Here is a 24816-nt window from a genome sequence, read left to right on the forward strand (position 1 = left end):
GTTTACAGTTACTTGGCCTACGTTGTATAGAAACCATCAGGTTTACAGTTACTTGGCCTACGTTGAATAGAAACCATCAGGTTTACAGTTACTTGGCCTACGTTGTATAGAAACCATCAGGTTTACAGTTACTTGGCCTACGTTGTATAGAAACCATCAGGTTTACAGTTACTTGGCCTACGTTGAATAGAAACAATCAGGTTTACAGTTACTTGGCCTACGTTGTATAGAAACCATCAGGTTTACAGTTACTTGGCCTACGTTGTATAGAAACCATCAGGTTTACAGTTACTTGGCCTACGTTGTATAGAAACCATCAGGTTTACAGTTACTTGGCCTACGTTGTATAGAAACCATCAGGTTTACAGTTACTTGGCCTACGTTGTATAGAAACCATCAGGTTTACAGTTACTTGGCCTACGTTGTATAGAAACCATCAGGTTTACAGTTACTTGGCCTACGTTGTATAGAAACCATCAGGTTTACAGTTACTTGGCCTACGTTGTATAGAAACCATCAGGTTTACAGTTACTTGACCTACGTTGTATAGAAACCATCAGGTTTACAGTTACTTGGACTACGTTGTATAGAAACCATCAGGTTTACAGTTACTTGGCCTACGTTGTATAGAAACCATCAGGTTTACAGTTACTTGGCCTACGTTGTATAGAAACCATCAGGTTTACAGTTACTTGGCCTACGTTGTATAGAAACCATCAGGTTTACAGTTACTTGGCCTACGTTGTATAGAAACCATCAGGTTTACAGTTACTTGGCCTACGTTGTATAGAAACCATCAGGTTTACAGTTACTTGGCCTACGTTGTATAGAAACCATCAGGTTTACAGTTACTTGGCCTACGTTGTATAGAAACCATCAGGTTTACAGTTACTTGGCCTACGTTGTATAGAAACCATCAGGTTTACAGTTACTTGACCTACGTTGTATAGAAACCATCAGGTTTACAGTTACTTGGCCTACGTTGCATAGAAACCATCAGGTTTACAGTTACTTGGCCTACGTTGTATAGAAACCATCAGGTTTACAGTTACTTGGCCTACGTTGTATAGAAACCATCAGGTTTACAGTTACTTGGCCTACGTTGTATAGAAACCATCAGGTTTACAGTTACTTGGCCTACGTTGTATAGAAACCATCAGGTTTACAGTTACTTGGCCTACGTTGAATAGAAACCATCAGGTTTACAGTTACTTGACCTACGTTGTATAGAAACCATCAGGTGTACAGTTACTTGGCCTACGTTGTATAGAAATCATCAGGTTTACAGTTACTTGGCCAACGTTGTATAGAAACCATCAGGTTTACAGTTACTTGGCCTACGTTGTATAGAAACCATCAGGTTTACAGTTACTTGGCCTACGTTGTATAGAAACCATCAGGTTTACAGTTACTTGGCCCACGTTGAATAGAAACCATCAGGTTTACAGTTACTTGGCCTACGTTGTATAGAAACCATCAGGTTTACAGTTACTTGGCCTACGTTGTATAGAAACCATCAGGTTTACAGTTACTTGACCTACGTTGTATAGAAACCATCAGGTTTACAGTTACTTGGCCTACGTTGTATAGAAACCATCAGGTTTACAGTTACTTGGCCTACGTTGTATAGAAACCATCAGGTTTACAGTTACTTGGCCTACGTTGTATAGAAACCATCAGGTTTACAGTTACTTGGCCTACGTTGTATAGAAACCATCAGGTTTACAGTTACTTGGCCTACGTTGTATAGAAACCATCAGGTTTACAGTTACTTACCTACGTTGTATAGAAACCATCAGGTTTACAGTTACTTGGCCTACGTTGTATAGAAACCATCAGGTTTACAGTTACTTGACCTACGTTGTATAGAAACCATCAGGTTTACAGTTACTTGGCCTACGTTGTATAGAAACCATCAGGTTTACAGTTACTTGGCCTACGTTGTATAGAAACCATCTTGTTTACAGTTACTTGGCCTACGTTGAATAGAAACCATCAGGTTTACAGTTACTTGGCCAACGTTGTATAGAAACCATCAGGTTTACAGTTACTTGGCCTACGTTGTATAGAAACCATCAGGTTTACAGTTACTTGGCCTACGTTGTATAGAAACCATCAGGTTTACAGTTACTTGGCCTACGTTGTATAGAAACCATCAGGTTTACAGTTACTTGGCCTACGTTGTATAGAAACCATCAGGTTTACAGTTACTTGGCCTACGTTGTATAGAAACCATCAGGTTTACAGTTACTTGGCCTACGTTGTATAGAAACCATCAGGTTTACAGTTACTTGGCCTACGTTGTATAGAAACCATCAGGTTTACAGTTACTTGGCCTACGTTGAATAGAAACCATCAGGTTTACAGTTACTTGGCCTACGTTGTATAGAAACCATCAGGTTTACAGTTACTTGGCCTATGTTGTATAGAAACCATCAGGTTTACAGTTACTTGGCCTACGTTGTATAGAAACCATCAGGTTTACAGTTACTTGACCTACGTTGTATAGAAACCATCAGGTTTACAGTTACTTGGCCAACGTTGTATAGAAACCATCAGGTTTACAGTTACTTGGCCTACGTTGTATAGAAACCATCAGGTTTACAGTTACTTGGCCTACGTTGTATAGAAACCATCAGGTTTACAGTTACTTGGCCTACGTTGTATAGAAACCATCAGGTTTACAGTTACTTGGCCTACGTTGTATAGAAACCATCAGGTTTACAGTTACTTGGCCTACGTTGTATAGAAACCATCAGGTTTACAGTTACTTGGCCTACGTTGAATAGAAACCATCAGGTTTACAGTTACTTGACCTACGTTGTATATGATCATCATTAGCATGGTACTTCGCTTTGCTTCATAACACCATTACTACCACCATAGACTACCGGCTTATTATCTTCTCACCTGTTACCATATGATATGTGTATAGTGTCTGATAATACGTCATGCTTACAGCTGTCAAAAGAACAAAGGGATGGCCAACCCTCCTCCAGGAGAGCTGTACTGGGGTGCAGGCTTTTGATACGGCCCTGTACAAACACCCCATATAGGTTAATCATGGTCCTGACCAGCAGCTGATTAGCTGAATCAGAGGAGTTTTAGTAGGGTTGGAGCAAAACCCTGCACACCCTGTAGGAAGGTTGACTAGCCCTGGGCGAACATACGAGCATGTGTGATTCTTATAGAGTAAGTATATGATACTGAAAGGTGGACTGATCTGATTGGTCAATTATTGATCTGATTGGTCAATTATTGATCTGATTGGTCAATTATTGATCTGATTGGTCAATTATTGATCTGATTGGTCAAGAGACCAATGAGTGGAAAAATATTAGAATTTAGCTGCCTGTGTAAATGCACACTAAAATTCAGGGTTGGGGTCAGCTAGAAAATTAGAAACTGAATCTTGACTTCAGATGTTGAAGTGCTTTTAACTCAGAGGTTATATAAATCATGCATTGTGATCTATAGGGAAATGTGTACCTTGTAGTAGTGTGCACAACTCAAGTCAGGATTTGTTCAATTATGAATTCAAACTTGATTTGTATATTCTTCTCTAGGTCAGTGGAGATTGACCCCAGCCCTAAAGTCATTGTTTAAGATAAGACTCCCATAGAATTTCCTTCATAGAAGTCACAGGCTGAGACAAGATATGTTTTGTGTATTTTAGCATTTTTTGTGTTTTATTCTGTTGTTGTTTTGTCTGCCTCCTTTCCTCTTCCTCCTCTCTCCTCTCTTATCTCCTCTCCTATCTCTTCTCTCCTCTCTTTCCTCTCCTCTCTCCTCTCTCTCCTCTCCTCTCCTTTCTCATCCCTCTCCTCTCCTTTACTCTCACCTCTCTTCTCCCCTCTCTTCTCTTCTTCTCCTCTTCTCTTCTCTGCTCTTGTCCTGTCCTCTTTCCTTTCTTATCTCTCCTCTCACCTCTTACTCCTCTCCTGTTTTCTCTCTCATCTCTCCTCTCTCCTTTCCTATCTGCAGTCACTGATATTTGACGAGGTGGACCTATCTGATGCCAGCGTGGCTGAGTCCAGCACTAAGAATGTTAACAACAGCTTCACGGTGAGATTCTACACACGCACACGCACGCACACGCACGCGCACACACACACACACACACACACACACACTGGAGGGCAATAGATATGAAGACAAGGGAGAGAGAGAATGAGAGTAACAGAAAGGGAGGGGAAGAGAATGAGAGTAACAGAAAGGGAGGGGAAGAGATTGAGAGTAACAGAAAGGGAGGGAAAGAGAATGAGAGTAACAAAAAGGGAGGGGAAGAGAATGAGGGTAACAGAAAGGGAGGGGAAGACAATGAGAGTAACAGAAAGGGGGGGAAAGAGAGTGAGAGTAACAGAAAGGGAGGGAAAGAGAATGAGAGTAACAGAAAGGGAGGGGAAGAGAATGAGAGTAACAGAAAGGGAGGGGAAGAGATTGAGAGTAACAGAAAGGGAGGGAAAGAGAATGAGAGTAACAGAAAGGGAGGGGAAGAGAATGAGGGTAACAGAAAGGGAGGGGAAGAGAATGAGAGTAACAGAAAGGGGGGGAAAGAGAGTGAGAAAGAAAGAGGAAGACAGAGATGTAAAAGAAAGAGGAAGACAGAGATGTAAAAGAAAGAGGAAGACAGAGATGTAAAAGAAAGAGGAAGACAGAGATGTAAAAGAAAGAGGAAGACAGAGATGTAATAGCTAATACGTTTTGTTCTGAAACTCTCAAACACATTCCAACAATTCCAGTTTATGTAGATGTGCAGACCATTAAACATCAAGGATAGTTGTGTGTTTTGGGTCAGGCTGTTCAGGGATGTGTTTTGGGTCAGACTGTTCAGGTGGGTGTTTTCGGTCAAGCTGTTCAGGTGTTTGTTTTGGGTCAGGTTGTTCAGGAGGGTGTTTTGGGTCAGGCTGTTCAGGAGGGTGTTTTGGGTCAGGTTGTTCAGGGGGGTGTTTTGGGTCAGGCTGTTCAGGAGGGTGTTTTGGGTCAGGCTGTTCAGGAGGGTGTTTTGGGTCAGGCTGTTCAGGAGGGTGTTTTGGGTCAGGCTGTTCAGGAGGGTGTTTTGGGTCAGGCTGTTCAGGGGGGGTTTTGGGTCAGGCAGTTCAGGGGGGGGGGGGGGGTTGGAAGGGCTCTTCGCCTGTGTGTGTGTGTGTGTGTGTGTGTGTGTGTGTGTGTGTGTGTGTGTGTGTGTGTGTGTGTGTGCGGGGAGCTGCCATTATCGACATCCAAATGCAACCTATATTTATTTACGTTCATTAATGTTCCCTTCTGTACTTTAACTATTTGCACATCGTTACAACACTGTATATAGACATAATATGATGTTTGAAATGTCTTTATTCTTTTGAAACTTATTTCACATTTGTTTATTATCTACTTCACTGGAAACTTTAACATATGTTTCTCATGCCAATAAACACCTTACATTGAATTGAATTGAAAGAGAGGGAGAGAGAGACTGCTCCATATGTTTGGTTCCTCGAGCGGCAGAGGGTCTGCTGTAGTGAAGGAGACACATGCTCTCTCACACACACACACACACACACACACACACACACACACACACACACACACACACACACACACATACACATACACATACACACACACACACACACACACACACACACACACACACACTCTCTCTCTCCCTCACCGGCAGGGGGAGAGCAGGCTTCACCATTCAGCAAGACCACACACACAGAGAAGGAGAGAGTGAGAGACAGAGCCAGTGAGAGAGTGTGTGGGGGGGTGAATGGTAAGTGCACTGTAGCACGGCTTTCAGACGCAGTTAGCGGTAATGAATACTGGTGCTCGTCTGTCTGTCTGTCTGTGAGCAGAAGGATGCTGAGGTTGTCTGTGCAGATTGGTTGGTGTACTATAGGGACAGATATGGAGCATGGTGATAGAACCCTAAGAGTTTGTGTGTCAGCTTTTGTATTATTGGTGTCCTTTGTGTCTGTGTGCTTTTCTGTGTGTGTGTGTGTGTGTGTGTGTGTGTGTGTGTGTGTGTGTGTGTGTGTGTGTGTGTGGGCGGCTGCTGCTGCTGGGAATATAAAATGAGATGTAGCTGGGGGAGGCACCTTGCGATACATGTGAAGGTGCTTGCAAAGGATTCTGCAGGGATTCTAGGCTCAGAGAAATTGTTGTTGTATTAAAGGGGCTTTATCCCTAACAAAAAAATTACATGAAACAAACACCTCAGACATGTGCGAATGCACATGTAAACTAATCAGGTGATTTTTTTCTCATGATAACTTGTAGACCACACTATCTACCAAGAGAGTTCTCATCTATATTGTTCGTAGCTGTCTATTTACCACCACAAACCGATGCTGGCACTAATACCGCACTCAACAAGCTGTGTAAGGCCATAAACAAACAAGAAAATGCTCATCCAGAAGTGGCGCTCCTAGTGGTCGGGGACTTTAATGCAGGAAAACTTACAACCGTTTTACCTCAATTCTACCAGCATGTCACATGTGCAATCAGAGGGAAAAAACTATAGACCACCTTTACTCCACACACAGAGACACATTCAAAACTCTCCCTCATCCTCCATTTGGCAAATCTGTCCATAATTCTATCCTCCTGATTCCTGCTTACAAGCAAAAACTAAAGAAGGAAGTACCAGTGACTCGCTCAGTAACGAAGTGGTCAGATGACGTGGATACGGTTTCATCAATAAGTGTATCAACAACATCATCCCCACAGTGACCGTATATACATTTCCCAACCAGAAGCCATGGATTACAGGCAACATCCCCAACGAGCTAAAGTCCAGAGCTACCGCTTTCAAGGAGAGGGACACTAATCCGGACGCTTCTAAGAAATCCCACTATGCCCTCAGACGAACCATCAAACAGGCAAAGCGTCAATACAGGACTAAGAATGAATCCTACTGCACTGGCTCTGACGCTCGTCGGATGTGGCAGGGCTTGAAACATTTGACGGTCTACAAAGGGAAACCCTGCCGTGAGCTGCCCAGTGACGCAAGTCTACCAGACGAGCTAAATGCCTTTTATGCCTGATCCCCGACAATGATGAGACTGACAGCCTATAGGGAGGAGGTCAATGACCTGGCAGTGTGGTGCCACGACAACAACCTCTCTCTCAATGTGATCAAGACAAAGGAGCTGATCGTTGAACTATAGGAAAAGGAGGGTCAAACAGGCCCCACATTAACATGGTGTGGATAGAGAGCAGGTAGAGTTTCAAGTTCCTTGGTGTCTACATCACCAAGAACTATCATGGTCTTAGCACACCAAGACACTTGTGAAGAGGGCACGACAACAACTTTTCCCCCTCAGGAGACTGAAAAGATTTGGCATGGGTCCCCATATCCTCCAGAAAATTGCACAGCTGTACCGTCAAGAGCATCCTGACCGGTTGCATCACCGCCTGGTATGGCAACTGACCGTAAGGCGAGGGTACTGGGTATTGCCCAGTACATCACTGGGGCCAAGCTTCCTGACATTTTTTTTTTAACTAGGCAAATCAGTTAAGAACAAATTCTTATTTACAACAACGGCCTACCGGGGAACAATGAACAACTGCCTGAACAACATATGTTTTTGCTCCTTAACTGCTTCTTCCTCCAAGACATAAGACTGCTGAACAATTAATCAAATGGCCACCCACTGTTTATTATCTATGCATAGTCACTTCACAAATTACCTTGACTAACCTATACCCTCTATAGCCTCGTTATTATGTCATTTTCTTTTGTTACTTTTTGATTTTATTACATTTTTTTTTACATTAGCTTATTTAGTAAATATTTTATTAACTCTATTTCTTGAACTGCATTGTGGGTTAAGGGCTTGAAAATAAGCATTTCACAGTAAGGTAACCTGTTGTATTTGGTACATGTGATAAATAACATGTGATTTGCTATGTGCTTGAAACTGGAAAAAGGCAGTGAAAGGTCAGGATAATATAAAAGAAAAACAATCATATGTAAAAACCTAATTTGCAGTTTCACGAATGTGAAAAACTCTTTCACATGTGGAATTGCAAGTTCAAAGGTGAAAAACAATCGCGTGGAAGTTTTTTTTACATATGAAACATTTAGGTGAAGTTTTTTCACATCTACTTGTGGATTTTTTTTACATGTTTACCTGAAAATTCAATTTTCACATGTGATTGAATTTCATGTGAACTTGCAATTCTTCATGTGACAGGGAGATTTGCATGTGATTTTTTTAAATGCGAAACTATCAGGTACCAAAATAAGACCCAAGTGCAGACTGTGTGAAGTAACAATATCTATTGTAACAAAAGGGGCAGGAAAACGACAGGTCAAGGCAGGCAGGGGTCGATAATCCAAAGTAGAGGCCAAGGTACAGGACAACAGGCAGGCTCAGTAGTCAGGACAGGCAAGGGTCAAAAGCCAAGAAGATGCGAGTAAGGGCAAATGGAACCCACAATCGCTGAGACACAAAGGCCTGCTCGGCTTGAACAAACAAGACAAACTGGCAACAGAGAGACAGAAAACACAGGTATAAATACACAGGGGATAATGGGGAAGATGGGTGACACCTGGAGGGGGGTGGGGACAATCACAAAGACAGGTGAAACACATCAGGGCGTGACAGAAACATTCAATTTCACACGCAAAACTGCAATTCATGTGAGGTGAAAACATGTTATTCTACCAAAAGGTGGTGTTAACATGTGGACTCTAAATTGAATACATGTGCAAATATGGTTTCACTTGTGAAATTTAAGCTTAACACATGTGAAACTGCAAATCTGACTTTAAAAAAAAAAAGTTTAATGTGCTCTAACTTAACCCTGTATTTTCTCAAACAGTTGTATGTGTTAGCTGTTGATGCAGATTGTTGATTGTATGTAGTAATAGTGTTCTCTTCGTTAGTTAGCACAACATCTACACATGCACAATGACCGGATGTGTCTTCCTGTGTGTGTCTGTGTATGTGTGAGCAGCATGTTTGGTCCTGTTCGTGCTTTTCTGCGAGTGGTAATCTTATCTGCATCTTACTGAATAGAATATGGTAACACCTTGATATTCAATTCAGTTAATCAAATCCATAATGCTGTGATCTCAGCTCCAGGCAATTGAAAACTCATTTAGATAGATGATAGCAGTGTAAGCCCCTCATTATAGAAGCTGAATGTTAGGTTATATACTGTATGACTCTTGTTAACGTGTTCAAGCAATGAAAATCCAATCTAGATGTGATTTTCTAGATAAAGTGCAGCAGAGATAACTTTGGGGTTATTTTTTTACCTTTAACTAGGCAAGTCAGTTAAGAACAAAATCTTATTTTCAATGACGGCCTAGGAACAGTGGGTTAACTGCCTGTTCAGGGGCAGAACAACAGATTTGTACTTTGTCAGCTCGGAGATTCGAACTTGCAAGCTTTTGCAACCTTTCGGTTACTAGCCCAACGATCTAACCACTAGGCTACCCTGTCCACTCTAGCAGAAGAAAGCATATTTATTGAAATGATCAAACATGGTAAATGAATTGATATGATTATAAATTAGACACACACAAACACAGAAGGACATAGACTCCCCAACCTAATCACTCCCCATCTGCCCTTTGACCCGAGGAGGCTCATCAGGGGACTGGAGAGTTTCCAAACACAGTCCAGTTTCCCTCAGCAACCATCCTTTACACCCCCCCCCCCCCCCCCCACACACAATATATAAATATTTGAATCCACAAATCACATTACATTCAAGAAGGATTCAAAAAATGTAAAATGCCTTTGACTGCATGGACACTTAAAGGCCCAGTGCATTCAAAAACCTGATTTCCTGAGTTTATATATATTTCCACACTATGATGTTAGAATAATACTGTGAAATTGTGAAGATTATGATACTTCCCTTTCAGTGTAAGAGCGGTTTGAAAATAAGGGCTCTTGTGAAATTCTAGCTTGTTTTGGTGGGATGGAGTTTTAGACTGCCTGGTTACAAGCTATTTGTTTAATTTTTGACCATTTGAATTGAAAACAATCACAGTAAGATACTTAATTGTTGCCCAGAAATTATTTGATAGAGTTAAAAACTGCCCATAACAGCTGAAACAGAGCAGTACCTAGCCAATTGCTTTGCTTTAGTATTTAAGCCTATTTATGTGGCCGAGAAAAATATCAGCGTGCTATGAACCGGCTCGTAGCCGGTAGTAACAATGGTATGTGTAGTCAGTAGTGTAAGTGAGAGGATGTGTTCATAGATGGTGATAATGAGGGTGTTGAGAGGTGCCAAAACAAATGACCACAAAAAAAGCCTAAAATTGCCACAAACAAAAACAACAGTGTGACTGCGTGGAGAGAGTCGCGTCGATGTACGAGGGAAAGGTGTATTTATCCCCGGGACATATCCGAGCCCAGGTACGTCCCATTCTGCTGACGACCCTCCCTGGCTCCACCCACAGAGCCTTAATATGTTAAGGAAAACAAAGAGAAAGAACAAGGCAGACAGAGTGGGAGGGTCACCCCATATCCAGGGACCACCAAGGACCCCGAGACACAACACCAACCAAACATACATAAACACAAACAAAATACTGCCCTTGTTAACGGTACTCCACGGCCCCAGCCAAACTCGTCCTCCCCAGACCTCCGCAACCTTTGCGCACAGGAAGCAACCTTCAAGAGGAAAGAAAAAAACAAGGACAACAGGAAACAGATGACAGGAGCGACAGAACAGGATCATAGAAAATACACAAAAAGAAACAGTGGCCGGTCACGCGGACAACATGCATACACTCAGTGACAACGCATATGAGAAACGGGTTACACCAATCAATAGGACTAAAGTTTCTCTCAAGAAACTCTATTGAACCGCTAATGGATGGGGTCTGCATCCCCAAAGTCAATATTGTGTTCTGTTAAGTTTATACGTGGAGGTACAGTCGTATGAAAGAGTTTGGGCACCCCTCTGAAGCTGCATAATAATTTACTCTGTCTTCACAGAAAATGATCACAGTGGCATGCCATTCATTTTCTAATAAAATCAGAGTACTGGGGTATTGTCCAGACAAAGATTTTTAGTGTAGCAATATTAAGTTGTATGAAATTAAATCAGGTGTGAAAAATAGGCTATGCAAAAATGTGGGCACCCTTGTCATTCTGTTGATTTGAATACCTGTAACTACTTAGCACTGATTAATTGGAACACACAATTGGTTTGGTGAGCTCATTAAGCCTGGAACTTCATAGACAAGTGCATCCAATCATGAGAAAAGGTATTTAAGGTGGCCAATTGCAAGTTGTTGTTCTCTTTGATTCTCATCTGAAGAGTGGCAACATGGGGGCCTCAAAACAACTCTCAAATGACCTGAACACAAAGATTGTTCAACATTATGGTTTAGAGGAAGGCTACAAAAAGCTATCGCAGCGATTTAAGCTGTCAGTGTCCACTGTGAGGAACATAGTGAGGAAATGGAAGACCACAGGCACAGTTCTTGTTAAGGCCAGAAGTGGCAGGCCAAGTCAAATATCAGAGAGGCAAAGGTGAAGGATGGTGAGAACGGTCAAAAACAGCCCACAGACCACCTCCAAAGACCTATAACATCATCTTGCTGCAGATGGTGTCACTGTGCATCGTTCAACAATTCAGCGCACTTCGCACAAGGAGAAGCTGTATGGGAGAGGGATGCGGAAGAAGCCTTTTCTGCACACACGCCACAAACAGAGTCTCTTGAGGTGTGCAAACGCACATTTGGACAAGCCAGCTTCATTTTGGAATAAGGTGCTGTGGACTGATGAAACAAAGATTGAGTTATTTGGTCATAACAAGGGACGTTATGCATGGTGGCAAAAGAACACAGCGTTCCAAGAAAAACACTTGCTACCCACAGTAAAGTTTGGCGGGGGTTCCATCATGCTGTGGGGCTGTGTGGCCAGTGGCGGTACTGGGAGTCTTGTTCAAGTTGAGGGTTGCATGGATTCCACTCAATATCAGCAGATTCTTGGGAATAATGTTGAACAATCAGTCACAAAGTTACGCCGGGGCTGGATTTTTCAACAAGACAACGACCCAAAACACTGCTCAAAATCTACCCGGGCATTTATGCAGAGGAACAAGTACAATGTTCTGGAATGGCCATCCCAGTCGCCAGACCTGAATATCATTGAGAATCTGTGGGATGATTTGAAGCGGGATGTCCATGCTCGGCAACAATCAAACCTAATTGAACTGGAGATGTTTTGTAAGGATGAATGGTCCAAAATACCTTCATCCAGAATCCAGACACTCATTAGAGGCTATGGGAAGCGTCTAGAGGCTGTTGTTTTAGCAAAAGGAGGCTCTACTAAATATTGATGTGATTTTTCTATTGGGGTGCCCAAATTTATGCACCTGTCTAATTTTGTTTTGACGCATATTGCACATTTTCTGTTAATCCAATAAACCTAATTTCACTACTGAAATATTACTGTGTCCATCAGTTATTTGATAGATCAAAATTAAATTGCTGATCCAAACACCCAATTATTTATAAATAGAAATGATGGAAATTGTCAGTGGTGCCCAAACTTTTTCATACAACTGTATATCAGAAAACAAATCTGGAAAACTCTGAATCAGACCAACTAACTCGTCTCACCTATCAGCAGGTAGATGATCGAGAAGGCTATCCAAAACATCCAGTGACTATGAATTTTTCAATCTACCCTGCAGTATGCAATCGTCGGGACCAGAGACGTCCTCCTCACCATGCAGACATACGGTCTCCGGTCCCAGAGGAACGTGCGTAATAGGGTTGTAGCAGATTGACATGGCACAGTTGGTGTGCTTTCCTCCGTTCCGGAGTGGCAACTAGATTGTTTTGCTCAGTGCACTGGCGCACAACCGTATATGGACCTTGAAATTTGGCTTAAAAAGGAGAACCAACTATTGGCAGCACAGCAAGAACCTGGTCACCTGAACTAAAGTGACGAGGCTCAGCTCGGCGATCAAATATTCCTCCTTGGTGAAGACGATAGCTTCTCTTTAGCCATCTCGCCAGCGGCATTCAGGCTTCGCCGGAAATCACACACATAAGATAACAGGGTGGCTTGGGAGACTTCCAGTCATCCTGGAGCACCGCTAGAAGCCCACACACACACACTATGTCCAAACACTAATTAATTTAGACTGAAACCTGTGCTCTCCTGTGAAAACTCCCTGGTGGCTAACAGTAACCATGGCAACCCCTCCTCCCAATCCATCTCCGAACAATAAGCTCTCAACAAAGACTTAAGTGTTAGAAGGAAATGTCCCAGCGGTCCTTGACTCTGCGCGTGATAGGCACTAGCCAAATTGTGTTAATATGGACCTGTTGGAGAACCTAACCAAACAGATTAGAGGTGACATTAGATCACTGGTCACTCTGACTAACCTTAGGGATTCAAAACAGCGAGAAACTGAGTAAAAGCTTTTAGCACAGACTTAGTTGTGATAGACAGACCTAGTGGTCTGACACATCACAGTGAACAGATAACTACTACCATTCTTAGAGCGAGGCAGAGGGCCAACACATTCAACCATCAGATAGTTAAAAGGCTGCCTGACTACTGGAATAGGAAAGTGGTAACGGCTTAATAGCTTGATTCAGTTGACCTGTTAATTTACTGGTGTGACAGGTTGATGAAACTATTAATAACATCCCTCTTTAACCTAGGCCAAAATAAATGTCAGTATGCGATTGTAGGTTTTCACACCCAGATGTCCAGCAACATCGTTGTGGAAAGTTAACGCCAACTCACAAATCTGAACTGGTACAACAACCTGATTAATAGCCTCCCCCACAAAACAACTATGAGGCCCCCACTTTTTCATCAAGACAACATCCTGGAGAAAATAACCATGGACGACGTCTCCCAACTGTTCCACAGGTACAATTTGGTTACGCAACTCTTCTAATGAGTGTCAGCCCGTTGATCCTTGATTAAATCGAAGTTGGGCACAGATAATGGAGAGTAGTGACAGATTTCTTTGTAACATCGTTAGCAGGCGCAGGTCCAGGTTGCCACGGCTCAAGGAACGCGTCACTGCTCATGCAGAGAACACCTCTGGGGAAACGCTGCGTGTTCTCATTGGGAATCCCTACAAATGACGGCTTAGTGGAAACCACTAGAGATGGTGACAAGACAGGCCATACTTGCTCACCAGCGAAGTTATTCCCAAGGATAACGTCGAAACCTTCGATAGGCAACGATGGATGCACCCCCAACACAACCTCGCCTTTCACCAGTTCTTAATACAACATCAGTTTATACAATGGAACTGACAGAGAGTTCAAACCAATTCCCCTAATTAGAACGCTATTCCCAGAATCAGTCTCAGCAGAGAAGGCTAACACAGACTAACACAAATGACTCAGGGGCACCTTTATCCCTCAGGATCATCACAGGCACTGGGTCGTTACTTCCTAAAAGAGAAACAAAAACCTCCGTAATGAAAGGTAAATAATCTGGTTTAATTGGGACTTTCAGATGCACCTGGGCATGAGACAGTGTGACAGGTGTGAACTGATGTTGGACAGGCGCTGCTTACGCTGTAGGCTTAGGTTTCAACGTTAGCGCAAGTACTGAATTTACCCTTAGCTCTGAGAACAGGACATTAGTTTATGATCGGTACCCTGACAGTAGTGACACTCTTGACTGAGGTCAGCTTTACCACGGGAGCCAGGCTCAACCCTAGATGAATGAAGCTCTGCCCGTGAACCAGAGTGTCTCGGTAGGCGAGGCACAAATCTCTCCAAATGCCCCCACTCACTCCGAATGCAGGGATCTCCAAAGCCACTTTTTTGAGTCAAAACATACTCGTCCACCAAAACCACAGAGACAGAGACCGTCTTCACTTTGCGTTCGTTAATGTACGTGGCTATTCGATCAGAGATTGTGCCCTTAAATTGCTCTAGCATAATCAGATCACATAGCCCCTGGAAAGTCATAACCGCAGAGGTGGAACCCCAGCGATTAAACTGTGAAGAGAACTCTCACGCAGACTCAACATGAGTCTGTTGGTCAGCCCTTTCTAAAGTTCTAAATCGTTGGCGGTAAGCCTCAGGAACCATAAATCATAAACCTACAACACAGCCATTTTAACCTTCTCATAACTGACACTGTCAACTACACCAAGAGCTGAATATGCGCTTTACCAGTCAAAACACACTGCAACATTAAAGTGGAACACATCAGTAAGCCTAACAAGGGAAAAGAAAGGCTGTATCTCAGGGTAGCAAATGGCAATAACATTACCAAATCTCCCACTGAGGTACACAGTCGATTGTACTCACCTCCTCGAACCCATGTCCCAACAGCGAGGAGAGCAAGAAACTAACCAATGTTACACTCTCAAACACAGCACACAACCAACTATCAATAGCAGTGGCAAGTTTACCAAACAAACAAAGGCAAACAACCCTGGTCCTACCAAAAAAGTCAACTCAATAAAGCTGTACCAAAAAAAAAACACCTACAGAGTTTAACACGAACTCCACATTTTCTCCCAAACAAAATACACTTACTAGTTATCTTACCACTAGAATTAGGCCTACTGCCACAATTTTCCAGGCAACGCACCTGCTTGATGACATCACCAGACAACCAAAAATCACAGATACATCTCGAAGGCACAATACCTAACACTTTTAAGACAAGGGAGTGAATGCCAACTAAAGCGCATCCCAATTAGCACTAAACCATCATACACCAAAATTTCTAGGAATCAACCTTATGATCCAGATGAGACCCCACTTGTCACAAACCGTCTCATGGCCCATAACATAGAGGAAGACAACACGGAGATAAAACATTTATTAAACAAAGTAAACTATATACAAGTACAATGGTGTGTGTGTAGTCAGTTGTGTAAGTGCGTGGATGTGTTCATAGATGGTGTTGAGAGGTGCCAAAACAAATTAACACAAAACAAAGCCTCAAATTGCCACAACCAAAAACAACAGTGTGATGACATGGAGAGAGTCTCTTTGATGCACTGGGGAAAGATGTATTTATCCCAGGACACACCCGAGCCCAGGTGTGTCCCATTCCACTGACTACCCTCCTGGCTCCGCCCACCGACATCCTATTAAGAAAAACAAGAGCAAAGAATTCAGCAGAAAGAGTGGGGAGGGTCGTCACAAGAGCTACTAACTTGCACCTAAACTCAGCAAAAAAAGAAACGCCCTCTCACTGTCAACTGCGTTGACTTTCAGAAAACTTAACAAACTTAAATATTCAAACTTAACTTAAAATATTTGTATGAACAAAACAAGATTCAACATCTGAGATAAACTGAACAAGTTCCACAGACATGTCACTAACAGAAATAGAATAATGTGTCCCTGAACTAATAGGGGGTCAAAATCAAAAGTAACAGTCAGTATATGGTGTGGCCACCAGCTGCATTAAGTACTGCAGTGCATCTCCTCCTCATGGACTGCACCAGATTTGCCAGTTCTTGCAGTGAGATGTTACCCCACTCTTCCACCAAGGCACTTGCAAGTTCCCGGACATTTCTGGGGGGAATGGCCCTAGCCCTCACCCTCCAATCCAACAGGTCCCAGGCGTGCTCAATGGGATTGAGATCCGGGCTCTTCACTGGCCATGGCAGAACACTGACATTCTTGTCTTGCAGGAAATCACGCACAGAACGAGCAGTATGGCTGGTGGTATTGTCATGCTGGAGGGTCATGTCCCTGATGAGCCTGCAGGAAGGGTATCACATGAGGGAGGCGGATGTCTTCCCTGTAACACACAGCATTGATATTGCCAGCAATGACAACAAGCTCAGTCCAATGATGCTGTGACACGCCGCCCCAGAGCATGACGGACCCTCCATCTCCAAATCGATCCCACTTCAGAGTACAGGCCTCGGTGTATCGCTTATTCCTTGGATTATAAACGTAAATCCGACCATCACTCCTGGTGAGACAAAACCGCGACTCGTCAGTGAAGAGCACTTTTTACCAGTCCTGTCTGGTCCAGCAACGGTGGGTTTGTGCCCATAGGAAACATTGTTGCCGGTGATTTTTGGTGAGGACCTGTCTTCAACAGTGTCAGATCTTCCCAATGAGATGTGGGTGCGGAGTCAGGCGCAGGAGAACTGAGTTCCAAAGAACAAGAGCAAAATAAAACGCACCCCAACCTCACTGACAGTTCAACGAAAATAATCCTGCACAAAACCCCAAAGGAAGTGTCAAATTAAATCCCCCCCCTAATTAACCAAAGTGAAACCAGATGAGACACAAAACAGACTTAACCAAAAGAAAAGGAAAAGGGATCGGTGGCAGCTAGTAGACCGGCGACGACGACCACCGAGCACCGCCCGAACAGGGAGAGGAGCCACCTTCTAGTAGACCGGCGACGACGACCACCCAGCACCGCTCGAACAGGGAGAGGAGCCACCTTCTAGTAGACCGGCGACGACGACCACCGAGCACCGCCCGAACAGGGAGAGGAGCCACCTTCTAGTAGACCGGCGACGACGACCACCGAGCACCGCCCGAACAGGGAGAGGAGCCACCTTCTAGTAGACCGGCGACGACGACCACCGAGCACCGCCCGAACAGGGAGAGGAGCCACCTTCTAGTAGGCCGGCGACGACGACCACCGGGCACCGCCCGAACAGGGAGAGGAGCCACCTTCTAGTAGACCGGCGACGACGACCACCGAGCACCGCCCGAACAGGGAGAGGAGCCACCTTCTAGTAGGCCGGCGACGACGACCACCGAGCACCGCCCGAACAGGGAGAGGAGCCACCTTCTAGTAGGCCGGCGACGACGACCACCGAGCACCGCCCGAACAGGGAGAGGAGCCACCTTCTAGTTGACCGGCGACGACAACCACCGAGCACCGCCCGAACAGGGAGAGGAGCCACCTTCTAGTAGGCCGGCGACGACGACCACCGAGCACCGCCCGAACAGGGAGAGTAGCCACCTTCTAGTAGGCCGGCGACGACGACCACCGAGCACCGCCCGAACAGGGAGAGGAGCCACCTTCTAGTAGGCCGGCGACGACGACCACCGAGCACCGCCCGAACAGGGAGAGGAGCCACCTTCTAGTAGGCCGGCGACGACGACCACCGAGCGCCGCCCGAACAGGGAGAGGAGCCACCTTCGTTGGAAGTCGTGACAAACAGGCCTTCCTGGTATAACTCTGGCAGTTGTTGTTGTCATCCTGTACCTGTCCCGCAGGTTTGATGTTCGGATGTACCGATCCTGTGCAGGTGTTGTTACACGTGGTCTGCCAATGCGAGGACGATCAGCTGTCCGTCCTGTCTCCCTGTAGCTCTGTCTTAGGTCTGTCACAGTACAGACGTTGCAATTTATTGACCTGGCCACATCTGCATTCCTCATGCCTCCTTGCAGCATGCCTAAAGCACATTCACACAGATGAGCAGGGACCCTGAGCATCTTTCTTTTGTTGTTTTTCAGAGTGAGTAGAAAGGCCTCTACCGTCTGTAAGCTGTTAGTGTCTTAACGACCGTTCTACAGGTGTATATTAATTAATTGTTTAAGGTTCATTGAACAAGCATGGGAAAGGTTTTAAACCCTTTACAATGAGGATCTGTGAAGTTATTTGGATTTTTACGAATTATCTTTGAAAGACAGGGTCCTGAAAAAGGGACGGTTCTTTTTTTGCTGAGTTTATATCCGAAGCTGTCCAAGCAGCCAGTGTTTGAGAAGCTTGTCAGCTCCATGTAACAGTCAAATGAACACCTCCCTCTAGTGTATTTGGTACACAGGAAAATTCATCATCATCAAACCAAATTCCTCAATACTGTTTGTGGTTTGTGAGACTACCTGTCTCACCTTACCTTTAACCAGGTAAGTTAAACTGAGAACACATTCACAGCAATAACCTGGTGAATAGTTACAGGAGAGAAGGGATGAATGAGCCAATTGGAAGCTAGGGATGATTAGTTGACCAGATTGGAAATTTAGCCAGGAAAGAATGCCTCTTACTGGCCTTTCAACACCATTAGCCAGCAGTGTCTGATCACCCATTCAGGGACTGACCAGGATCAACCCTGCTTAGCTTCAAAGGCAAGCCAGCAGTGGGATGCAGGGTGGTATGTTGCTGGCTAGCTAGCAGGTCGAAAAGGCAGTAAGTACATGTCATTGTATGAACAGAAATCTTTCACAACATGTGTAACAGACATGTTATATTTGACTAATGTAAAATACAAAATGTGTCATGGTATGCCAGGTACCAAATTGTTAGATTATATTTTGTTGGTAGAACCTGTAACCTCGATTTAACATTAAAGGGGAGGATGTCATCGCCCATGGCAGCATTCTGTTACATGGAATGGGAGACAGAGTGGTCAGCAGAGTCCAGAACATTGAGTTTCCCCGTGCAGCCTCAGGCCGGTCTAGTGCTACCGTAGCTGCATCTGTCTGATACGGAGGAGTGTTGTTCTCGCTGTAGGATCATGGATGACAGAAGCCGCACGCACGCACGCACACACGCACGCACACACACACACACACACACCATGTAACCCTGCAGCATCAGGTCACTGTAGCCTTAGCAAGGTGATTTGTAGCTAAGGGGTTCGACTCGAGCGGGAAGGACACACGCAATCGTAGCAAGGGAATACAGTTACTGATTAAACATTGAGACTCTAACCCTCTACTGCCAGCTTTAGTAATCACTTAGGCTAATATAATGAATAATAATATGTACACTGTTATGGGGACTGGAGAGGAAAATTAGTTGTCCATCTATATAAGGTAGATTGTATAACATGTGTACATCGTCCCTGACAAATAAACGTGAAACAAATAATATTGTATGATCATGGATAATACTGTACATTATTGTATAATGTATAATACACTACTCAGTTTCAAAGGTCTTGGGTGCTGGCTATCCTGCTCTGGGGCTGGCCATCCTGCTCTGAGGCTGGCCATCCTGCTCTGAGGCTGGCTTGTGCTGTGTTGTTGTGGTGCATTTTAAATGTTTTTTTCCTTAGGATGGTTTGGGAGTTGTCTTGAGTTTCATAGCGAGGGAGAGGATGGATACTAATATGATTAGCTATTCGACTGTGTTCACACAGGCTGCCAAATTCGTATATATTTCCTATTTATTGGAAAAGGAACTGATCTGATTGGTCAAAAGACCAATTAGTGGGGGAAAAAAGGTTAGAATTGGGCTGCCTGTGTAAACGCAGCCTTAGACATGGAGACATGGAGCAGGGCGAGGTAGAAGGTGGTAGAGGGTGAGGGGGCAGAGGAGGGGAAATGGATGGGTGTCTCCTTTTTGTTTGGGCCATAATCAGATAAAAAAATCTGACACACACACACACACTGTCGTTGAAAGAACTGGACCAAGGTGCAGTATGGTGAGCGTATATATTATTTTATTCCGAACAAAACAATAAACACTACAAAACAAACCGTGAAGCTTAAGGCTATGTGCCATAAACAAAGTCAACCTCCCACAAAGACAGGTGGGAAAGGGCTACCTAAGTATGGTTCTCAATCAGAGACAACGATAGACAGCTGTCCCTGATTGAGAACCCTACCCGGCCAAAACATAGAAATACAAATAATAGAACATAGAATACCCACCCCAAAATTACACCCTGACCAAACCAAATAGAGGGGCGTGACACACACACACACACACACACACACACACACACACACACACACACAGAGAGAGAGAGAGTGGGCAATGACGTTATGATGTGCGCAGGTGTGTTTTATCTATCAGACATGCAGAGGGTCTCTGTACAGTGCCTTGCAAAAGTATTCACCTCCCTTGGCATTTTTCCTATTTTGTTCCATTATAACCTGTTATTTAAATTGATTTTCATTTGGACTTCATGTAATGGACATACCAAAATATTCCCAATTGGTGAAGTGAAATGTAAAAAATTACTTGTTTCAAAAGATTATACAAAATAAAAAAGGAAAAGTCATGCGTCCATATGAAATCACCCCCTTTGCTATGAAGCCCTTAAATATGATCTGGTGCAACCAATTACAGAAGTCACATAATTAGTTAAATAAAGTCCACCTGTGTGTAATCTAAGTGTCACGCGATCTGTCACATGATCTCAGTATATATACACCTGTTCTGAAATGCCCAAGAGTCTGCAACACCACCAAGCAAGCGGCACTATGAAGACCAAGGAGCTCTCCAAACCGGTCAGGGACAATGTTGTGGAGAAGTACAGATCAGGGTTGGGTTATAAAAATATATTAGAAACTTGGAATATCCCACGGAGCACCATTAAATCCATTATCAAAACAACTGAAAGAATATGACATCACAACAAACCTGCCAAGAGAGGGCCTCCCACAAAAACTCACAGACCAGGCAAGGGGGGCATTAATCAGAGAGGCAACAAAGAGACCAAACCATAACCCTGAAGGAGTTGCAATGCTCCAAAAAGGAGATTGGAGTATCTGTCCATAGGACCACTTTAAGCTGTACACTCCACAGAGCTGGGATTTACAGAAGAGTGGCCAGAAAAAAATAAGTAATCATGTTTGGTTTTTGCCAAAAGACATGTGGAAGACTCCCCAAACATATGGAAGAAGGTACTCTGGTCAGATGAGACTAAAATTGAGCTTTTTGGCCATCAAGGAAAACGCCATATCTGGTGCAAACCCAAGACGTCTCATCACCCCAAGAACACCATCCCCACGGTGAAACATGGTGTTGGCAGCATCATGCTGTGGAGATGCTTTTCATCGGCAGGGACTGGGAAACTGGTCAGAATTGAAGTAATGATGGGAAATTCTTGAGGAAAACCTGTTTCAGTCTTCCAGAAATTTGAGACTGGGATGGAGGATCACCTTCCAGCTGGACAATGACCCTAAGCATACTGCTAAAGCAACACTCAAGTGGTTTAAGGGGAAACATTAAATGTCTCGGAATGGCCTAGTCAAAGCCCAGACCTCAATCCAATTGAGAATCTGTGGTATGACTTAAAGATTGCTGTACACCAGTGGAACCCATCCAACTTGAAGGAGCTGGAGCAGTTTTGCATTGAAGAATGGGCAAAATCCCAGTGGCTAGATGTGCCAAGCTTATAGAGACTTACCCCAAGAGACTTGCAACTGTAATTGCTGCAAAAGATGGCTCTACAAAGTATTGACTTGGAGGAGACGAATAGTTATGCACGCTCAAGTTCTTATATCTTGTTTGTTTCACAATAACAAATATTTTGCATCTTCAAAGTGGTAGGCATGTTGTGTAAATCAAATGATACGAATCCCCCCCCCCAAAATCTACGACAACACGTTGGTCACAACACATCAAAAAGAGATTTCATCTGCACTGAACGAGTGAAGCTGCATCTGTCCATGTATCCTAATGGAGAAGACAATATGGCTGACAAACGGCATCAGTGGTAGTCTTTATTATATGATAATGGTGCTACTGTAGACTTCATACAGAAAATTCAGCACCAGTACAATAGTGTGTGGGAGACTGTGTTTGAACAGATGGGGTTTATCTGCTTCATACAGTGATATGAGTGTGTGTCGTATGCTGCATTCACACACACACACACACACACACACACACACTGCCGTGTGTGTATCTGGCTGCTGTCTGTGAGCTAATGGCTATGTTTCCACAGCGGGTAATAGGCTCAGAGCCTCATGTGCTGCTGGTCCACAGGGCAGACAGACCTGTACACAGCTGCTGACATGGAAGGGAGGGTTGGAACAGGGAGAGAGTGATGAGAAGCACAGGGAGGGAGGGGTGGAACAGGGAGTGAGTGATGAGAAGCACAGGGAGGGAGGGGTGGAACAGGGAGGGAGCGATGAGAAGCACAGGGAAGGAGGGGTGGAACAGGGAGGGAGCGATGAGAAGCACTGGGAAGGAGGGATTGGTAAAACAGGGAGGGAGCGATGAGAAGCACAGGGAAGGAGGAGTGAAACAGGGACGGAGTGATGAGAAGCACAGGGAAGGAGAGGTGGAACAGGGAGTGAGTGATGAGAAGCACAGGGAGGGAGGGGTGGAACAGGGAGGGAGCGATGAGAAGCACAGGGAAGGAGGGGTGGAACAGGGAGGGCGCGATGAGAAGCACTGGGAAGGAGGGATTGGTAAAACAGGGAGGGAGCGATGAGAAGCACAGGGAAGGAGGGGTGGAACAGGGAGGGAGCGATGAGAAGCACAGGGAACGAGGGGTGGAACAGGGAGTGAGTGATGAGAAGCACAGGGAACGAGGGGTGGAACAGGGAGGGAGCGATGAGAAGCACAGGGAAGGAGGGGTGGAACAGGGAGGGAGCGATGAGAGGGCACTGGGAAGGAGGGATTGGTAGAACAGGGAGGGAGCGATGAGAAGCACAGGGAAGGAGGGGTGGAACAGGGAGGGAGCGATGAGAAGCACTGGGAAAGAGGGATTGGTAGAACAGGGAGGGAGTGATGAGAAGCACAGGGAAGGAGGGGTGGAACAGGGAGGGAGTGATGAGAAGCACAGGGAAGGAGGGGTGGAACAGGGAGGGAGTGATGAGAAGCACAGGGAAGGAGGGGTGGAACAGGGAGGGAGCGATGAGAAGCACAGGGAGGGAGGGGTGGAACAGGGAGGGAGCGATGAGAAGCACAGGGAGGGAGGGGTGTGAAAAATGGATTTAAATTGGTGTGTGTGCTTTGTTAGGAGGTGTTCCTGTGTGTTGCTGTGTGTACCCACAGCCTTGAGTGTCCCCATGCTGAATCAATGTCAGCCATGTTAACACCCACTCTAACTACCTGAGAAAACAACAGAGAGGAGAAGGGGAGGGGGGTGGTGAAGGATGAAGAGAGGAGGAGAGGGAAGGGAAATATGGAGAGAGGAGAAAAGAGAGAGAGAGAAAGAAAGAAGGCAGAGGGGTAAACATGAAAGGAAGGTAAGAAAATAAGAGTAAGGAGAAATAATCCAGAATGAAGAAGTGATGAATGCTGAAAGGGTTTTGTCTCTTTCTGTCTGTCATGTCTTTCTGTCTCATGTCTTTCTGTCTCATGTCTTTCTGTCTGTTATGTCTTTCTGTCTGTTATGTCTTTGTCTCATGTCTTTCTGTCTCATGTCGTTCTGTCTGTTATGACTTTCTGTCTGTTATGTCTTTGTCTCATGTCTTTCTGTCTCATGTCTTTCTGTCTCATGTCTTTCTGTCTGTTATGTATTTCTGTCTGTTTTGTCTTTCTGTCTGTTTTGTCTTTCTGTCTCATGTCTTTCTGTCTCATGTCTTTCTGTCTCATGTCTTTCTGTCTCATGTCTTTCTGTCTCATGTATTTCTGTCTCATGTCTTTCTGTCTGTTTTGTCTTTCTGTCTCATGTCTTTCTGTCTGTTTTGTCTTTCTGTCTGTTTTGTCTTTCTGTCTCATGTCTTTCTGTCTCATGTCTTTCTGTCTCATGTATTTCTGTCTCATGTCTTTCTGTCTGTTTTGTCTTTCTGTCTCATGTCTTTCTGTCTGTTTTGTCTTTCTGTCTGTTTTGTCTTTCTGTCTGTTTTGTCTTTCTGTCTCATGTCTTTCTGTCTCATGTCTTTCTGTCTGTTTTGTCTTTCTGTCTCATGTCTTTCTGTCAGTTTTGTCTTTCTGTCTGTTTTGTCTTTCTGTCTCATGTCTTTCTGTCTGTTTTGTCTTTCTGTCTGTTTTGTCTTTCGGTCTGTTTTGTCTTTCTGTCTCATGTCTTTCTGTCTGTTTTGTCTTTCTGTCTGTTTTGTCTTTCTGTCTCTTTTGTCTTTCTGTCTGTTTTGTCTTTCTGTCTCATGTCTTTCTGTCTCATGTCTTTCTGTCTCATATCTTTCTGTCTCATGTCTTTCTATCTCATGTCTTTCTGTCTGTTTTGTCTTTCTGTCTCATGTCTTTCTGTCTCATGTCTTTCTGTCTGTTTTGTCTTTCTGTC

General features: G+C 44.3%; 1 protein-coding gene across 8 annotated transcripts in view; it reads left to right on the top strand.

The window, feature by feature from the left end:
• Positions 1-24816, top strand: part of LOC139405494 (diacylglycerol kinase eta-like) — a 116307-nt gene that overhangs the window by 24326 nt on the left and 67165 nt on the right. For 7 of the 8 annotated variants that reach the window (XM_071147855.1, XM_071147858.1, XM_071147852.1 and 4 more), the window contains one exon: positions 3985-4065. In XM_071147855.1, the coding sequence (XP_071003956.1) occupies positions 3985-4065 (81 nt within the window). Of the gene's footprint in view, positions 1-2963; positions 3193-3984; positions 4066-24816 lie in introns of those variants that run through there. The other variant, XM_071147859.1, reaches the window with a different exon arrangement.

Source organism: Oncorhynchus clarkii, chromosome 3 (genome assembly GCF_045791955.1).
Source record: "Oncorhynchus clarkii lewisi isolate Uvic-CL-2024 chromosome 3, UVic_Ocla_1.0, whole genome shotgun sequence".
NCBI classification, from domain to species: domain Eukaryota; kingdom Metazoa; phylum Chordata; class Actinopteri; order Salmoniformes; family Salmonidae; genus Oncorhynchus; species Oncorhynchus clarkii.